At 44.2% G+C, this 18,671-nt stretch overlaps 1 protein-coding gene across 1 annotated transcript; it reads left to right on the top strand.

Annotated features, from left to right (window-relative positions):
- Positions 1-36: 36 nt before the first annotated feature.
- Positions 37-18,631, top strand: flvcr1 (FLVCR heme transporter 1). The gene is made up of 10 exons (XM_038968912.1): positions 37-2,090; positions 2,280-2,424; positions 9,824-9,964; positions 10,555-10,622; positions 12,921-13,024; positions 13,253-13,363; positions 14,565-14,670; positions 15,287-15,398; positions 15,584-15,651; positions 16,327-18,631. The coding sequence occupies exons 1-10, from the start codon at positions 1,419-1,421 to the stop codon at positions 16,411-16,413; spliced, it is 1,614 nt and encodes a 537-aa protein (XP_038824840.1). The 5' UTR covers positions 37-1,418; the 3' UTR covers positions 16,414-18,631.
- Positions 18,632-18,671: the final 40 nt, after the last annotated feature.

Here is an 18,671-nt window from a genome sequence, read left to right as displayed (position 1 = left end):
TCGTTCTACCCCTGAACAAGACAGTTAACCCACCTAGGCCGTCATTGAAAATAAGAATTTGTTCTTAACTGGCTTGCCTAGTTAAAAAAAGGACAAAAGAAAACATGTAATAACATCCAGAAATCCTGTTTCTGTTTGGTCAGGTTCACATCAGCAGACACTAACATCACTATCTATGGACACACAACACACTCAGCAGTCTTTGGCAATGCTTACGGCTTTCTTCGAAGTGTTTTCGCTCCGGGTATTTCGTGACATGTCCTGCAGCTGTCCAAGCAGACCGTTGCTCCGGAGTCACTGCCTGGAGCGACTTGAAGTCGCAGGTGTTCTGCAAATGACAGTCAAAATGTCTCTTCTCTGCTCTTTCCCAAAACTTGCTGTCAATCTCTACTCGACACCACGTTTCTCGTAGCGTGTTTAATTCGAATAGGGCACCCTCTTTATATTTTGACATGTTTGATAGGCTTTACAACATCACAATAGCAAGTAGCAGCCAAATGACGTGGGGCGTAATGAGCGCATTGTAGTCTTTAGCCGCGCGGCGGTTTCCATGGATCTGGAAACCTGAGAATTTCGCGCAACAATGCAAACTGTGACAACGTGGAAGTGTAGTGATGTAGGCCTGCGTGTGCCAGTGCATCTTGAAACGTATTTAATCGTGGTAAATCTGAGGACGAATTGAAGACCGCATTTTCAAAAACATAATGAATAAATTCATCTCCCATCTACAAATTTAAGGTCTACAATTAGCAGAGAAAATGGATTTGTTAGGCCTATGTCATTGAGGTGGATGATTTTATTACACATTTTATGCATAGATTGTCTCAATCGTTTGTTTTTCAGTGCGAGTATCCTACTGTACAGTATATGCTAGGCAGGTCTATTAGGTTAACCTAAGATTAGGATTAGGGAGAGATAATGAGGAGACCATGTGTCACTAATGAACACATACACCTTTGAACAACCTCAATTCTATTGAAGAAATTATCCAGTTTATTTGAATGCATAAAGAGGCCGGTGAGCACTTCTTCCATTCACATGTCCCGGACTGGTTGGGGATAATAACCGCCATAGCCCTCCAAATCAGGTATTTTGATTGGTCGGAGTCATCATCCGAAGGCCTCTATATTTGAGTTGTCTGATGTAAATGCGCCCTGCCTTACAGTACTCTCCACTCCCATGCACTGAACAAAAGCGGCACGGACATACTAGACTATAGCAGGACCATGCGAAAGAAGGCGCTTATGTGAGCGAATACAGATAGATAGCCTACAATATTTTTAAATGACTTATTCATAAAACGGTGTGAATAGTTGTATTATCTACTAACTGAATGTTGGATCTGCCCTATTTTGCGTAAACGTGCTTCCTGACTTTAGGGTATAGGCTATAGAGATAGGCGACGTTGGCGCAGCATCATGGTGGCTGGCGAGTTGGTACAGGAGCATCTGCGACGTGACAACGCACCTGACGAAATAGACATCTCATGCAAGAGCTCGGTGCATAACGGGGCAGTCCCAATAGGGGATCAGTACACCGATCTAACGAATGGATCGGCACATCTGACAGAACTGGACTCGAAGGCGTTGGAACAAGAGATCCCTCCAGGTGAGAAGCAGGCTATGCTTCCTGGAGAGGAAAAAGGTATCGAAACGAAACTCTATTGGAGAAGATTCGCCGTTTTAGCTGTGTTCAGCTTTTACTCCCTCGTCAACGCATTTCAATGGATCCAGTACAGCATCATCACCAACATTTTTACCCACTTCTACAATGTATCCAGCGACAAGATCGACTGGCTGTCCATTGTATACATGGTCGCGTATGTGCCTTTGATATTCCCGGCAACATGGTTACTGGATAAAAAAGGACTGAAACTGACAGCCCTTATGGGCGCGGGTTTGAACTGCGTCGGTGCCTGGGTGAAATGCGCCAGCGTCCGGCCAGATCTGTTCGGTGTGACAATGACCGGACAGATAATATGTTCCATAGCCCAAGTCTTCATTCTCGGGCTGCCCTCTAAGATTGCATCAGTGTGGTTTGGCCCGAAGGAGGTGTCTACTGCATGTGCCACTGCCGTGCTGGGTAACCAGGTGCGTGTGTATTGAGTCATGATATGGGTGGCACCTATTGAATCCTTTAGCCTAATCATATTGTAAACTGTAGGCCTGCATGCTTATGATGTACATGTTTATGCTGCTGTATAAAAATAACCATAACCATTTATTTCTGTATTTTGATGGAATATGTGACATAGATGTATTGGTCTGATCCCTTTCTAGCTGGGCACTGCCATTGGCTTCCTGCTTCCACCTGTCCTGGTCCCCAACACTGTGGAAGACATAGAGCTGATGGGACACAACATCAGCGTTATGTTTTATGGGACGGCTGTAGTCTCCACTGCTTTCTTCATCTTGACTGTAATTGGTAAGTAAGTTGACACAAGCCTCATCATGCCATCTGGAATGGTGTTGTGCAGAAATGCATCCGATGGATAGCACATAATTTAGTCCAGGGCTCTCCAACCCTGTTCCTGGAGAGCTACCGTCCTGTGGGTTTTCATCCCAAACCTAATCTAGCACACCTGATTCTAATAATTAGCTGGTTGATAAGCTAGTTATAGCTGGGGTTGGAGCAAAAACCTACAGGAGGGTAGCTCTCCAGGAACAGGGTTGGAGAACCCTGATTTAGTCACTGTAGTAACTAACTCCATAGGTCCAGACGACTGCATTTACAATGCCTTCAGAAAGTATTCATACCCCTTGACTTATTCCACATTTTGTTGTGTTACAGCTTGAATTCAAAATGGATTTAATCAATTTTTTTTGCTCACCCATCTACACACTATACCCCATAATGACAAAGTGAAAACATGTTTTAAAATATTTTGCAAATTTATTGAAAATGAAATACAGAAGTATCGAATTTACATAAGTATTCACACCCCGGCCTACTGAGTGGCGTAGTGGTCTAAGGTACTGCATCGCAGTGCTAGCTGTGCCACTAGAGATTCTGGGTTCGAGTCCAGGCTCTGTCGCAGCCGGCCGCGACCGGGAGACCCATAGGGTGGCGCACAATTGGGCAGGGATGTCCTTGTCCCATCGCGCACTAGACTCCTGTGGTGGGCTGGGCACAGTGCACGCTGACACGGTTGCCAAGTGTACGGTGTTTCCTCCGACACATTGGTGCGGCTGGCTTCTGGGTTAAGTGGGCATTGTGTCAAGAGGCAGTACGGCTTGGTTGGGTTGTGTTTTGGAGGACGCATGGCTCTCGACCGTCGCCTCTCCCGAGTATGACTTATCACACAAGTCAGAGTTATACATAAACTAAGTCTTTAGTAGTGAGAGCTTTGCAATAGCAATGGCTGGTCGACGAATCACCGTCTTTGATGATTCGTTGAAAAGCGGCGAGACAAAAGTACAAAGGTCTTTTATAGCCAAGATCCACCACCTAGTCGACATAACAAACCACAGATGTTTTGAACGGGTCACAAGGTGAGACTTTTTAAATGAGAAAGGAGTATCCCGTAGCCAGATAGAATTCGCTATAAATTATCGTTCATCTTGGTCCCTAAGACGAGGCTCCAATTTCATTCCTGGTACTTCATAGCACAAAACCACCAACTCATCCAATGGCATAAATCAATTGTCAACTCCAGATACTCCCATCTCAAGTAAAACCCCTTCTTGACCCCACTCCTGGACAAGCTCACTGAGGGGAGTGAGCCTCTAGGTCATACACTAACATGCTGACCAGACCGGACACATCGCGTGCGCGACCGTCGCAAAATACATTTAGAAATCCATATTATTCAATTATTGCACACACACCGCTCGAACGTGCCAACGAGCGTCTGCGATGCCAAGGGCTAAAATAGAACTCCTTTCTATTTCTGATGCAGATCGCGCAGCAAGTCCTGCCTCTCCCATCTCCTCATTGGTTTATAGAAGCAGGTACCCACGTGCCATCTCCTCATTGGTTAAACCCACGTGGGTGATTGAAAGACGAACTGTGTTGCCGGTCGGTGTAGTAATACTATGAAAGTTTGGATGCCGATCACCATATAAGTTCAAAGATGAAAAAGCCTGGAAGGAGGAGAGATGACTAGAAACGATTCGGTTGGCCGTTTTATGTGTTGATTAATTGTCGGAGTAGAGGTCCTTGTGCATTTCAGGTAAAATAACAACTCAATGTTCATATCCCAGGACAAATTAGCTAGCAAGTGCAAGCTAACTAGCTACATTTCCATACATGTTTAATGCTTTTCGACCTGTCCCCAAATTAATGTAATTGGTTCAGAGTTTGTTTGATATTTTAACCTGCGTGTCGTGATCGCGTTTGGTGTGGGGGGACAAAATAAATTTATGCACGATGGCGCACGCGCACAGCCGGTTTGGGTTCCGTGTAACTCAGGATAAGTGCAATATCAGAGATGACATACAATGGTTCCAGACACTACCATACACATCCCACACTGCCAAAGGAGGGAGTGACTGGTGCACAGACATTGTGGACACAAGTAATTGGTTCCTCATTAATCACACCATCCCTTCACATGGTTTAAGAATAGGTAGACACATTCACATATGAAGACAATGTTCTCTCCTGTCGTTTTCCCTTTCTGATATTCTGCATAGCACCAGGGACATGTGAAAGATAAGCCTGACCTCTCCCCTCTCTGGGCCCCAGGTGACTGAGCCCGAGCTGATGGAAGAAGTGCAACTGCCAACACCAGAGTCCGAAGGGATACATTCTAATAACAAGTATATCACATAAGTATATTATGCAGATAAGACATCTTAATTATCTATGTTACACAACTAATTCTGATTCTTCCACCACACAACCTATTGCTCGATCTCCCGGACGACGTTACTAGCCTTTTCCCTGCCTGTACTGTTGCCTTTTTGGACCCCCTGTGTATGACCTTCTGCCTGCCCCTGGACCTAGCCACCTGCCTCCTCCTGTGGTCCTTTACAATAAACACCTGCTGCGCCCTGCGCTTGAAACCAGCTCTTTGTTTCCCATCGTGTTCATTACAGAATACCTCCCAAAACGACAGATGGATTCAGCGGAGCTGCAGCTACATCTAGCCCGACAGGAGGAACGAATCGATGAACTCTGCGACCTCCATCAGTTCATTCCTGCTTCACCGATATCAGGTGCCACAGCCTTCTCTCGTTCATCTCCCCCTCCATATCCATGCCTAATAAATACGACGGCTCCCCAGGGAAATGTCAAGGATTCCTCATGCAATGTAACCGGTACATAGACCATCACGCCGCTGACTTCACCTCTGACAAAGACAGGGTGGACTTCGTCATCTCCCTACTCACAGGCACAGCTCTGGATTGGGTCACAGCCCTGTGGGCCGCTCAAAGTTCTGATCTGTCCTCTGAATCACGTTTCCACGCCCTCTTCAAGGAGGTGTTCGACCATTCAGTTTCAGGTCGTCACACCGGGAACCTGTTATGTGAGCTGCAACAGGGCCGTCGCTTCACCACTGAGTATGCCCTTGAGTTCCGCACCATGGCTGCCGGCAGTGGATGGAGTGAACCAGCTTTCCTTACAGTCTACCGGAGGGGTCTTAATCGGAAGTTACAGACTGAACTGGCCTGCAGAGGAGATTTAACTGACCAAAACCAATACATCCATATGCATTGGCAACATACTGGTGGACTGCAGACCTATACAGTTGCCCATGGCCTGCGAGTCTTCCACGCCCTTCTCTCGTCCACCACGGTCCAATAGCCCCGAACCCATGCAACTCGGCCGCGCCCCTCTCACGCCTGCCGGGAGACATCGGAGGTTACGTGAAAACCTGTGCCTCTATTGTGGAGAGAGTAACCACCTACTCAATAGCTGTCCGATTCGCCCCCCCACGAAGGGGTGACCACAACCCCTCCACTTCCGCCCAGGTAAGCACCTCTACGTTTTTGAATATTACCAAAAGGCAGTTTGGTATCCTGGCTCTTCTTTCTGTTAATGGGGTCACTCAGTTTGTGGAGGGACTAGTGGACTCGGGGAGGAACAGGTAATTTCATTGACGAACAATTGGCACAACAGTTATGAGTCAAACTAATCCCTGTTAATCCTCCCTTTAGGATTAATGCGCTGGACAGACAACCTCTCGGCACTGGTCTTGTGACTCGCATGACCGAAAGTATCCCTTCAGATTGGCCTCCTTCACTCTGAGGTCATTCAGTTAATGGTGTTGTCTTCGCCTAAGGAACCCCTCATCCTCGGTCACCCCTGGCTAAGCCTTCACGACCCTGCCGTCTCCTGGCGGCAAGGGGAACTGCTGTCATGGTCTCCCGCCTGTTTTAAGAACTGCTTCAGTCTACCCTGTCGAGCCACCTCTATAGAAGGATCGGAGTCTGCCATTCCAACCCACATCCCACCTGTATATGCCCAGTTCCTGAGTGTCTTCAGCAAGAAAAAGGCATTCATTCTGCCCCCTCATCGCCCGGAGGACTGCGCGATCGACCTCCTTCCTGGGACTTCGCCCCCTAAGGGTCGGATCTACCCCTTGTCCATCCCAGAGAATGAGGCGATAGACACCTATATAGAAGAGGCCCTCAACATGGGATTCATCCGTCCATCCACATCTCTGGCTGCATCCCGTTTCTTTTTTGTGAAAAAGGGATGGTAGTCTCCGTCCCTGCATAGATTACCGACCCCTCACTGACCTTACCATCAAGAATCACTTCCCAATGATTTCTGGCCGCACTAGAACAAGTTGGACAGGCTACCATCTACTCCAAACTGGACTTACGTAGTGCTTCCAACCTGGGCCGTATCCGAAGTGGGGATGAGTGGAAGAAGGCGTTCATCACCGCTATGGGTCACTACAAATACCTGGTTATGCCCTACGGTCTCACCAATGCTCCCACAGTCCTCCGGTCCTTCATGAATGAAGTTTTCCAGGACATGATCAACCAGTTCCTCATTGTGTACATTGACAATATCTTGATCTACTCTCACTCCATTGTAGAACACGTACAGCATGTGCAACAGGTCCTCCAACGGCTACAGGACCACCACCTTAATGTCAAGGCTGAGAAGAGCACCTTTCACGTTACTACGGTAACCTTCCTAGGGTTCGTGTTGACACCAGGAGGGGTCAACATGGACGAAGGCAAAGTCACGGCCGTGCTTAACTGGCCCAAACCTACCACCGTAAAGGAACTACAACGTTTCCTAGGATTCTCCAACTACTACCGCCGGTTCATCCGAAACTGCAGCAGCACAACCGCTCCTCTCTCAGCTCTCACCAGTCAAAAACCTGTACCCTCCAATGGACCGACACCGCCCTTACTGCATTTGAGACCTTGAAACGCCTCTTCACCTCAGCACCCATCCTTAGGCAGCCAGATCCTACCCTTCCTTTTGTTCTGGAGGTTGATGCATCCGAGGTCGGCGTAGGAGCGGTTCTCTCTCAGCGGGTAGGGACACCTCCCAAATTACACCCATGTGGCTTCTTTTCCAAGAAACTGTCACCCACTGAGAGGAACTATGATGTGGGGAACCAAGAGCTCCTCGCCATTAAGCTGGCAATTGAAGAGTGGCGCCACTGGTTAGAGGGAGCTTATCACCCATTCCTTGTCCTTACCGACCACCGCAATTTGGAGTACTTAAGAAGTGCTAAGAGGCTCAACCCCAGACATGCTCGCTGGGCACTCTTCTTCACCCGATTCAACTTCACCTTCTGCCCGGCAAGAAAAATGTGAAGGGTGATTCCTTATCCGTCTATTTGACTCCCGTTCCTCTAACCCAGCTCCCTGCTTCCATCTTGTGTCGTGGGACGCATACAGTGGGAAAGCCAATCAGCCGTCCAAGAGGCCCTACGCCACGACCCAGCACCTCCCGACACCCCTGCAGGCGAGACTTACTTTCTGGCGTCCGTCAGACCCCAACTAATGCAGTGGTGCCATACCTCACTGAGTTCTGGCCATCATGGGATCACCCGGACCACGGAGCTACTGACACGCAAGTTCTGGTGGTCATCCCTAACAGCAGATGTCCGAGATTACGTTCTTTGTTGTCCCGTCTGTGCATGGGAAAAGAGCCCTTGCCAACTACCTACCAGTAAGCTCGAGCCTTTACCTGCACCACACAGACCATGGTCCCACATCGCCATGGATTTCCTCATGAATCTGCCAGACTCTTCGGGCTTCACGACTATTTTAGTTGTAGTGGACCGGTTCTCCAAGATGTGCCGACTCATCCACCTTCCACATCTACCTAATACCATGGAAATGGCCGAGTACATGTTCCACAGGTGTTTCGTCTGTATGGGATCCCGGAAGACATCATGTCGGATCGGGGACCCCAGTTCATCTCTAGGGTGCCATCCCCAAACCAACGGGCAGACGGAACGCCTGAATCAGGAAATGGGGAAGTACCTTTGCCAACACTGCACCAACCAACCACACGAGTGGAGTCGCTATCTAGCCTGGCCCGAATACGCACAGAACTCCCTGGTGCATTTCTCACTCCTTTTCAGTGTGTCATCGTATACCAACCCCCCGTGTTCCCATGGTAGACAGAGCCCGGAACTGTGCCTGCCATCGATGAGGGGTTTCGACGGAGTGAGCAGGTTTGGGAGACCGCACATTGGCACCTCCGTCAAGCTTCCTTCTCCTAGAAACGGTTCATTGACCGACATTGCCGACCTACTCCACTCTTATCACACACTATTTAGTTCAGTTCTTTGCACCCCATCATTGTGAGGTATTGTTTGTTTTGTGACACACTTCTATTCGGAGCTCCGTTTGTCCCGTAATTTACTCCTCCCATATATGATAGTTTTTGCCTGCCTCACTAACGACGCCTTTTTACCTATTCCCTGCCTGTACTTTAGCCTATCGGATTTCCTGTTATCAACCTATTGCTTGATCTCCCGGACGACGTTACTAGCCTTTTCCCTGCCTGTACTGTTGCCTTTTTGGACCCCCTGTGTATGACCTGCCTGCCCCTGGACCCAGCCACCTGCCTCCTCCTGTGGTCCTTTTATTAATTTCTAAAATGTTCTACATACAAAATTACACTTTCACATTATAGGGTATTGTGTGTAGATCAGTGACACAAAAATCTAAATGTAATCAATTTAAATTCAGACTGTAACACAACAAAATGTGGAAAAATTCAAGGGGTGTGAATACTTTCTGAAGACACTGTAGATTTTCTATAGGCTACGCATTCCATACAACCATGCAAATATACCACAGTAAATCCAACCCAGTATCACAGATTATTGTGAAATAGACATAAATTACTTATTGGACATTTTTGACAGGCACAAGAAAATGTGTAATTTTCTGTGTGCAGTACAACATTTTGTATACAGTGAATTTCAATCACAGATAAAGACAGTAGGTTACTTAAGACAGAAACGATAGGAAGGAGGTTGGTCATTGAGGATGGGTGGGCATATAATGCGAACGTCTCGTCTAGCAACCCCTAGCCGAGCTATAACGTTAGCCGTCTAGCTAACGTTAGCCACCTAGCTAGCCTAGCTAAAGTTAGCCACAACAAATTGGAATTCGTTTAATGTACACGAATGCATTATGAAGAAAGAAATACACACAAAATGCACTGTGAAGAAAATTGTTTAATACATACAAAGTGTGCCTGTCACGAATTTCGAGTAAGTAATTTGTGTTTATTTCACAATAAGCTGTGATAGTGTTTTGCAAAATCAGGAATGAGTCATTACAGCCATAAGTTACTGAGTGCATTTGAAGCAAGAAACAAACACCTGGCCATTATGTTGTAAAGCTGTAAATACAGCGTGTTAGTGTTGACTATGTCTCTTCTCTCCTAGTCATGAAAGACAGACCCTCACTACCTCCCAGCCAAGCTCAGGCTGTCCTGCCTGACTGTGCTCCTGAAGACTACTCCTACAGGCAGTCCATCATCAATCTGTTCAAGAACAAACCTTTCATCCTACTGCTCATCAGTTATGGTGAGACACCAGACTTACCATAATCTTACCTTATTTTGCTCCTTATGTTGTTGCTACACTTACTATAACCATGTTATTTCCACTGTAACACAAAGCTACCTTAAAGTTATGGTGAGACACCTGACTAATTGCCAGGTCTGTGCTTTAGCAAACTCATCTGTTGGGTTTGTTATTACGCCAAACGTGTTTTTACATGACAAATAAAGTTTGAGGAGTTGGCCGAAGCACATACAGATCTGGGGCCAGGTCAGTTATCCTGAGTGCGGACCAGAGTCTCTTGTTATTGCATTCTGTTCATTCACTGATTATTTGCTGGGGATATTTGTTCCATTATGAGATCCATCTATCTTTAACCCCATACAAGGCAGATGAGATCTGTCCTTTAACCCCATGCACCCCAAGGCAGACTGACTGCCCAGTGCTCAGTACAGTTATGTATGTTTATTGGATTTGACCTCTATAGAGTTTATTTTGATGGTGTTCAGTAATTTTCATGGTTTTGTGTGTACTACATAGATTCTTGGAATTGATATCACTATGTCGGGATGAAACATTGAAAGAAATCAATTTTTTCCCCCATTTTCTTTTAGGTATCATGACTGGTTCTTTCTACTCTGTGTCAACACTTCTCAATCAGATGATTATGGCTTGTTACGAGGTAAGTGGAGTACATGACTGTTTCAATGACTGAAAATGAAGATGATTTGATAAGTTGATTTACTACATGCATAGCTAGATCAAACACAAGGTCTTGAACAGGACAGTAGTAAAGACTTTAGAGAAAAGTCTTTCTCTGTAAACAGATGGAGTTAAATGAGAGCGGAAACCATGACAGGGCACGAATCCATTGTCTCCCGCTTTGAAGTTCATTATCCGCTTTTTACGCATGCCTGCTACCCATGGAGGAGAGAGTCAATCAGGGTTGGCTAAAAGACTGAAAGACAAGCAACTTTCTGTGAACTCTAGTAGCAGCCTTCTCTCACTTTAACATGTCAGATGACATAAACATCACTTTCCCACCAGACTTTCCATAAATCCCTGAACCGTACCCCCTAAACCGATACACCATGTACAGTACCAGTCAAAAGTTTGGACACACCTACTTTTTCTTTATTTTTACTATTTTCTACATTGTAGAATAATAGTGGAGACATCAAAACTATGAAATAACACATATGGAATCAAAAAAGGTTTAAACAAATCTAAATATATTTTATATTTGAAATTCTTCAAAGTAGCCACCCTTTGCCTTGATGACATCTTTGCATACTCTTGGCATTCTCTCAACCAGTTTCATGAGGTAGTCACCTGGAATGCATTTCAATTAACAGGTGTGCCATGTTAAAAGTACATTTGTGGAATTTCTTTCCTTTTAAATGCGTTTGAGCCAATCAGGGTGTGTTGTGACAAGGTAGGGGTGTTATACGGTAGATATTATTTGGTAAAAGACCAGGTCCATATTATGGCAAGAACAGCTCAAATAAGCAAAGAGAAACACAAGTCCATCATTACTTTAAGACATGAGGTCAATACGGAACATTTCAAGAACTTTTAAAGTTTCTTCAAGTGCAGTCGCAAAAGCCATCAAGCGCTATGATGAAACTGTCTCTCATGAGGAACGCCACAGGAAAGGAAGACCCAGAGTTACCTCTGCTGCAGAGTATAAGTTCATTAGAGTTACTAGCCTCAGAAAATTGCAGCCCAAATAAATGCTTCACAGAGTTCAAGTAACAGACACATCTCGACATCAACTGTTCAGAGGAGACTGCATGAATCAGGCCTTCATGGTCGAATTGCTGCAAAGAAACCACTACTGAAAGACACCAATAAGAAAAAGAGACTTGCTTGGGCCAAGAAACATGAGCACTGGACATTAGACCGGTGGAAATCTATCCTTTGGTCTGATGAGACCAAATGTAAGATTTTTGGTTCCAACCACTGTGTCTTTGTGAGATTCAGAGTAGGTGAACGGATGATCTTCGCATGTGGGGTTCCCACTAAGAAGGATGGAGGAGGAGGTGGGATGGTGTGGGGGTGCTTTTCTGGTGACACTGTGATTTATTTAGAATTGTAGGCACACTTAAACAGCATGCCTACCACAGCATTCTGCAGCGATACACCATCCCATCTGGTTTGCAGTTTGTGGGACTATCATTTGTTTTTCAACAGGACAATGACCCAACACACATCCAGGCTGTGTAAGGGCTATTTGACCAAGAAGGAGAGTGATGGAGAGCTGCATGAGATGCCCTGGCCTCCACAATCACCCGACCTCAGTGGTTTGGGATGAGTTGGAGTGAAGGAAAAGCAGCCAACAAGTCGGCATATGTGGGAACTCCTTCAAGACTGTTGGAAAAGCATTCCAGATGAAGCTGGTTGAGAGAATTCCAAGAGTGTGCAAAGCTGTAATCAAGGCAATGGGTGGCTACTCTGTATACCACCCCTACCTTGTCACAACACAACTGATTGGCTCAAATGAATTAAGAAGGAAAGAAATTCCACAAATGTACTTTTAACAAGGCACACCTGTTAATTGAAAAGCATTCTAGGTGACTACCGCATGAAGCTGTTTGAGAGAATGCCAAGAATGTGCAAAGCTGTCATCAAGGCAAAGGGTGGCTACTTTGAAGAATCTCAAATATAGAATATATTTTAATTTGTTTAACACTTTTTTAACACTTACTGCATGATTCCATATGTGTTATTTCATAGTTTTGCTGTCTTCACTATTATTCTACAAAGTAGAAAAAAGTAAAAAACATTAAGAAAACCCTTGAATGGTACTGTATGTAAGGTCATACATGCATCCAGACCATATTGTGTCTGGAGTCCTCATGAGCCTCAAGTTTTAACTAAATGCTCTTAGCCATGGGTCTTCATGTGAATATGATAGTGTGGCACATGTCCCTTGAAAAGCCTGCTTTACCCTACACTAACATTAACCTCCTCACCCCAGAACCAGGAACTGAATGCAGGCAGGATTGGTCTCACCCTTGTGGTGGCTGGAATGGTGGGCTCCATCATCTGTGGACTGTGGTTGGATCACACCAAAACCTACAAGTAGGTATCAGTGACATTTACAGTAAGCTATAAAGTAATTAATAATAAAGTAAACTTATATAGGCTATGTAATTCCCTGAGACATAGAGAATGATGAAGGTGGGAGTGATATTGTACATTTTCCCTGCCCATGGTACCTCCCTATTGCCTCTTTAGTTGTCAAACTCTCGGTATTGAATGTATCCACTTGTATTTACATAAATGTTCTGTCCTGTGATTGTTCTTCAGAATGACCACTTTGTTTGTCTACATCCTGTCCTTCATTGGTATGCTGGTGTTCACCTTCACTCTGGACCTCAACAGTATCTACCTGGTGTTCTTCACTGCCGGCGTGCTGGGGTATGGCTGGAGATAACCTCTCTGTTGGAACTAGATAAAAAAAGACTGTCTAGCATCATCATTGAGAGACGCTTCTCATTTGTGTAACTGACATCTTTGTAACCGGAAAGGATCCTGTAACCACAAAGGAAATGGTTTCTTATCAGATTGTAAAGAATTTATTGAAATGATAATTATGAAGTAAAATAGTAATGATAGCCCATGTTGCACATTGTGTCTACATGACAAGGTAGTGAACCGTAGGGTGTCATTCAGGACATTTCAAATGCAAGCCTCTTATTTTATTTTCCATGCCATGGTCTAATGACCTTTTGGACATCAGCTTCTCATTCTCTTGTATGCTCTGAAGGTAAACAGTCACTCATGCAATGTCTCTATTATTTATGTATTGTTCAGGGGCGGACTGGAACCAGAAATCTGCCCTGGCATTTCTTTTTTTCTTTTTTCTTTTTCTTTTTTAATTTTACCCCCTTTTCTCCCCAATTTTTGTGGTATCCAATTGCTAGTAATTACTATCTTGTCTCATCGCTACAACTCCCGTACGGGCTCGGAGAGACGAATGTCGAAAGCCATGCGTCCTCCGAAACACAACCCAACCAAGCCGCACTGCTTCTTAACACAGCGCGCCTCCAACCCGGAAGCCAGCCGCACCAATGTGTTGGAGGAAACACCGTGCACCTGGCTCCCTTGGTTAGCGCGCACTGCGCCCGGCCCGCCACAGGAGTCGCTGGTGCGCGATGAGACAAGGATATCCCTACCGGCCAAACCCTCCCTAACCTGGACGACGCTAGTCCAATTGTGCGTCACCCCACGGACCTCCCGGTCGCGGCCGGCTGCGACAGAGCCTGGGCGCGAACCCAGAGTCTCTGGTGGCGCAGCTAGCGTTGCGATGCAGTGCCCTAGACCACTGCGCCACCCGGGAGGCCATTGCCCTGGCATTTCTAACACACCGGCCCATTTTATTCCTTGAGGCCCCCATTATTACCCAGATAATGAGAATTTTGTGCAAAAAAAATCTAAGCTGGACAGGCCCACTGGGCTAAAAATGGACCAGCCCATCTGGCATTTTCCCGAAATACCATATGGCCAGTCCGGCCCTGGTTATGTTCAACAATTATCAACGTCAAGGGCATCGAAATAAAGCAGTGTGTTTTCCCTGAGGGCAGGCATGGTTCACTGATATGATATTGTTATTCTGTAGGTTCTTCATGACTGGTTATCTGCCGCTTGGATTTGAATTTGGGGTTGAAATTACGTATCCTGAATCGGAAGGGACATCTTCTGGTCTTCTTAATGCATTTGCACAGGTAAGCGTCAGACACATGATCATCTAAACAATCATGATTTTTTTTTTTAATTGTTTGTGGAACCATGCTCAACTGCCTCCAGTGATATTTTCAGGCAAATACTTTTGGGTATTCCCGTGCACCACAGCATGTGTCCTCCCCTCAACAGTGTATTATGTAATATTTGCCTACCCACACAAAGTCTGCATAGTACATTTACTTTCTATTCTAGCTCTTCATAAAATGATTTAGCTTCTTTGCCAAGTGGGCGTCTGAGAAGTTTTTTGTTTGGTGATCTGTTTTGTTAGTCACTATAAACTTGTATACACTCTTGGGGAAAAAAGGTGCTATCTAAAACCAATAATGGTTCTTCGGCTGTCCACATAGAAAAACCCTTTTAAGAACCCTTTTTGGTTCCAGGTAGAACTCTTTTGGGTTTCATGTGGAACCTCTTCCACAGAAGGTTCTACATGTAACCCAAAATAGTTGTACTTGGGACTAAAAATGGTTCTCCTATGGGGACAGCTGAAGAACCCCTTTGGAACTCTTTTTTCTAAGAGTGTACCCTTGAGGCACTACAGGTGTATAGTGCGTTGCCTCCTTCCTACATCCTTCCTATGTCTCCTTCCTCCCTCAGATCTTTGGGATTATTTTCACGTTGATCCAGGGAAGACTAACAACAGACTACAACCCCCTGGCTGGGAACCTGTTCCTCTGTGTCTGGATCTTCCTGGGCATCTTTCTCACAGGTTGGTTGGCTCTCTGATTTGTTCTGTGGAGTGTGGGTGTCTTTCATATGATCCACCTTCTGCTATGAAAACTGATACAGGCTGATAAAATACAATGCAATACTATGTAGGCTACACCACAACGTTGTATGTTTATATATTTTTTGGATGAGGCTCTCTTAATTACTTTCACTTGTTTATTTCAGCCTTAATAAAATCAGAACTGAGAAGAAACAACGTCAATATGGGCATGGACCACAGAAATCTTCAAGCAGTAAGTCACATTCTGTCCATTTACCTCAGAGAGAGATGTTCTATTTTCCTTTTCTTTCTCCTGAAAGGTCAGCCTCCTCTTAATCACTTTTCCTTGAATGAAGCAGATGTCAGGTCACTCGTCTGTTTGTTCTTTCACATTGACAGCCATTGTGAAAGCTGTCTCATATCTCATGAGATCCCCAACATCAAGGGCCGGGCAAACCTCAAATGACAGAAAAGTCCTGCAGTGTCTCAGCCACTGACCTCTGCTGGGCTCATCTAATGTGAATTTTTATCATGTCGAGAGCTGCGTGCTGGGCAAAGCAAATTAATCATTTAATACATTTGTTTTCCATGGATTATTTGGAATAGTCTTCAGGCAGTCACTAGACAAAAGATGTATAGTAGTAGTCATGTTGCATATCTATTGAAAAGATTTATAGTTTTATAGTTCCCAGGAGCATTGCTGACGTCAGTATAGGGCGTCTGAAAACTTGTGCTGTAGGATGTTGTTATGGGATACTAGAATACCATTTATCACTGTGATTATGTACCCCACTATGTTGGTTTAATATACAGTGATTGGCTGATAACATTGTTACAACTAGTTACTTGAGTGATGAGAAGACTCTTTGTCTCATGAAAGGAGAATAGAATACTTTAATTAAAGATATATTTCTCTCTGCTGTCTCAGGTCCCTACCGAGTGCCCTTCAGACAAGCCAACCAATGGCGTCAAGATGGAAACTTCAGTCAGCTTTTCCCATGAGACCTCACTTTAATCCAAAAAGGACAGGGGGGTCAGGTCGCTCAACACTACTGAACATTTCAGAGGCCTACATTCAACAACATTTACTGAGGTTACTTGAAATCTCCTTTTCTTTGGATTGTATACTGTAATGTGTTATAATGTTTGTACTGTAGTGGTTTTAGCCAAGCCATGATTTGTTTATACATAGGTAAACTATAAGCACCTAAATACACCTTATAACTTCCAATAGTCCTCTCCTTCTTTTGCTTGATGAACCCCTTTTGTCTCTACAATTGTCATCATTGCTGGTTCATAAAGTGCTGCTTATTTAAACTTATTTAAGGCATTATACAAAACCAAAAGGGACATATAATGTAGGATCTCTGACCTGCCTTAGCCTGTGAGGAAGAACATTGTTGTCATTATGGTGATGTTATTATTGTGATGCTGCATTATTTTAATTGCATGACATTGCAGTTTAACAGTGCCAGTTTTGTTCTCTACGACATGTCAGCCATTCATACAAATATGGACCAAATATGACGCACTAAGATGCACAATGCATATGACAAATGTGCAACATGCACAATCTACATTTCAGTGTATTACTTACATGCATGCTTTTGAAAGTGTTAAAATGTTGACAACTTTGTTGAATACAAGGCACAGATAACAGTTCTGCCGAGATAGGTAGCTAATGGTATAGCAGCGCCACCCAGAGGGATTCTGTGGAAATACTAAGGAAGCTGTGTGGATGATGAAGCACAAACAGGAGTGATAATGACTGCAGCGTTACAATTAAAATAGCTCCAAACCTTCACAGTGGATTATATAGCTCAAACTGTGGCTATAAAGACTATGCACAGTAGGTGGTCTAGTGGTTAGAGTGTTGGGACGGTAACCGGATCAAATCCCTGAATTGACAAGGTAAAAATCTGTTGTTCTGCTCCTCAGCAAGGCAGTTAATCCTCGGGTGCCAAAAACTTGGATTTTGATCAAGGCAGCCCTCCCGCACCTCTTTGATTCATAGGGGTTGGGTTAAAAGCAGAAGATACATTTCAGTTGAATACATTCAGTTGGACAACTGACTAGGCATTTCCCAGCACATCTCTAAACCGCTATATTTTGGCTCTTGTATTTCCTTTGTTTTAACGGGAATAAGTAATATCATCCCATCAATAATCAGAAGATCCAACCCATAGGCGTTTCTGCTATCTCAAAAACAATTTAATGTTTTTAAATGGTTGCTTCCTGCAGGATATGTCCAAATTAGTGCTTATAATTATGAATATTTGCGTATCAAATGTTATTATTTAGCTTCTTATGACCGTAGAAAAAAACATTTATTTGGTTGACAGATGTATTCCTCTCTTTTCTAGCGTTTTATGTAGTTCTGAATAATGATGAAGTAACATTTCTCTATTAACATTCATAACATTTCCTTGCTTTTTTCTAAATTTGATAGTTCACTTATACCAATGTAGTTATTTGTTTCAATTATTTATTCATCTTTATTTCAATGTATTGCATTTACCAAGACCATTGAATTGAATCATTGTTCCCAACTGAAAATGAGTACATCCGGACCTTGAACTATACTTACAGTTTTGTTCAATACAACATATGGCTTTGACACACCACTGTCTAAAGTCTCGACAGCCTGATTTATAATTTCGCAAAGTAATCCACAGTATAGTCAATGCCAACACTGTTACAATGCAGCTGCTATAGAATGTGTCTTCTGCACAATCCCTTCAAGGTGCCCCAGAGTGTACTCTAAAAATGAGGTTTTAGTTTTGCCTAGGTAGTTTGTCTTTGGGCTTTTGTCGGTGGTAAGGAGTCGCATGTGTACTTGCTTATCTGCAGATAATGTACTGTGGCAATCAAAACATAAAACACAGAGTGTAAACAATACAATACAATTATTTTTAGCTCAGCTACTATAGTCAGTGGATGTTGTAATTCTGTATATGTTTTATTAATTGTAGTCATGAGGTGTCACAGAAGACTTTTAGCTAATGACCTAGATATTGTAATAATAGTGCCCTCATGTGGTGACCAATACATTTTCATAAGCATATGGTGTATTCTAATAATGTTTTGTGACAGTATTCTAAGTGATTGAAATGCTAGCATTTAGGTTTTCCCAATACTGGAAAACGTGTAGAGAAAGTTAGACCAATAGAGTTGGAATATGCGTTTGGCTGACATTGTCCAGAAGAGGGCGTATTTGGCAAACTAACCTGTTACTGGAGTGCTTATTCTCATATTTCTAAATGAGTAACCTTG

Source organism: Salvelinus namaycush, chromosome 29 (genome assembly GCF_016432855.1).
Source record: "Salvelinus namaycush isolate Seneca chromosome 29, SaNama_1.0, whole genome shotgun sequence".
NCBI classification, from domain to species: Eukaryota; Metazoa; Chordata; class Actinopteri; order Salmoniformes; family Salmonidae; genus Salvelinus; species Salvelinus namaycush.
This window is presented reverse-complemented; position numbering and strand designations above follow the sequence as displayed.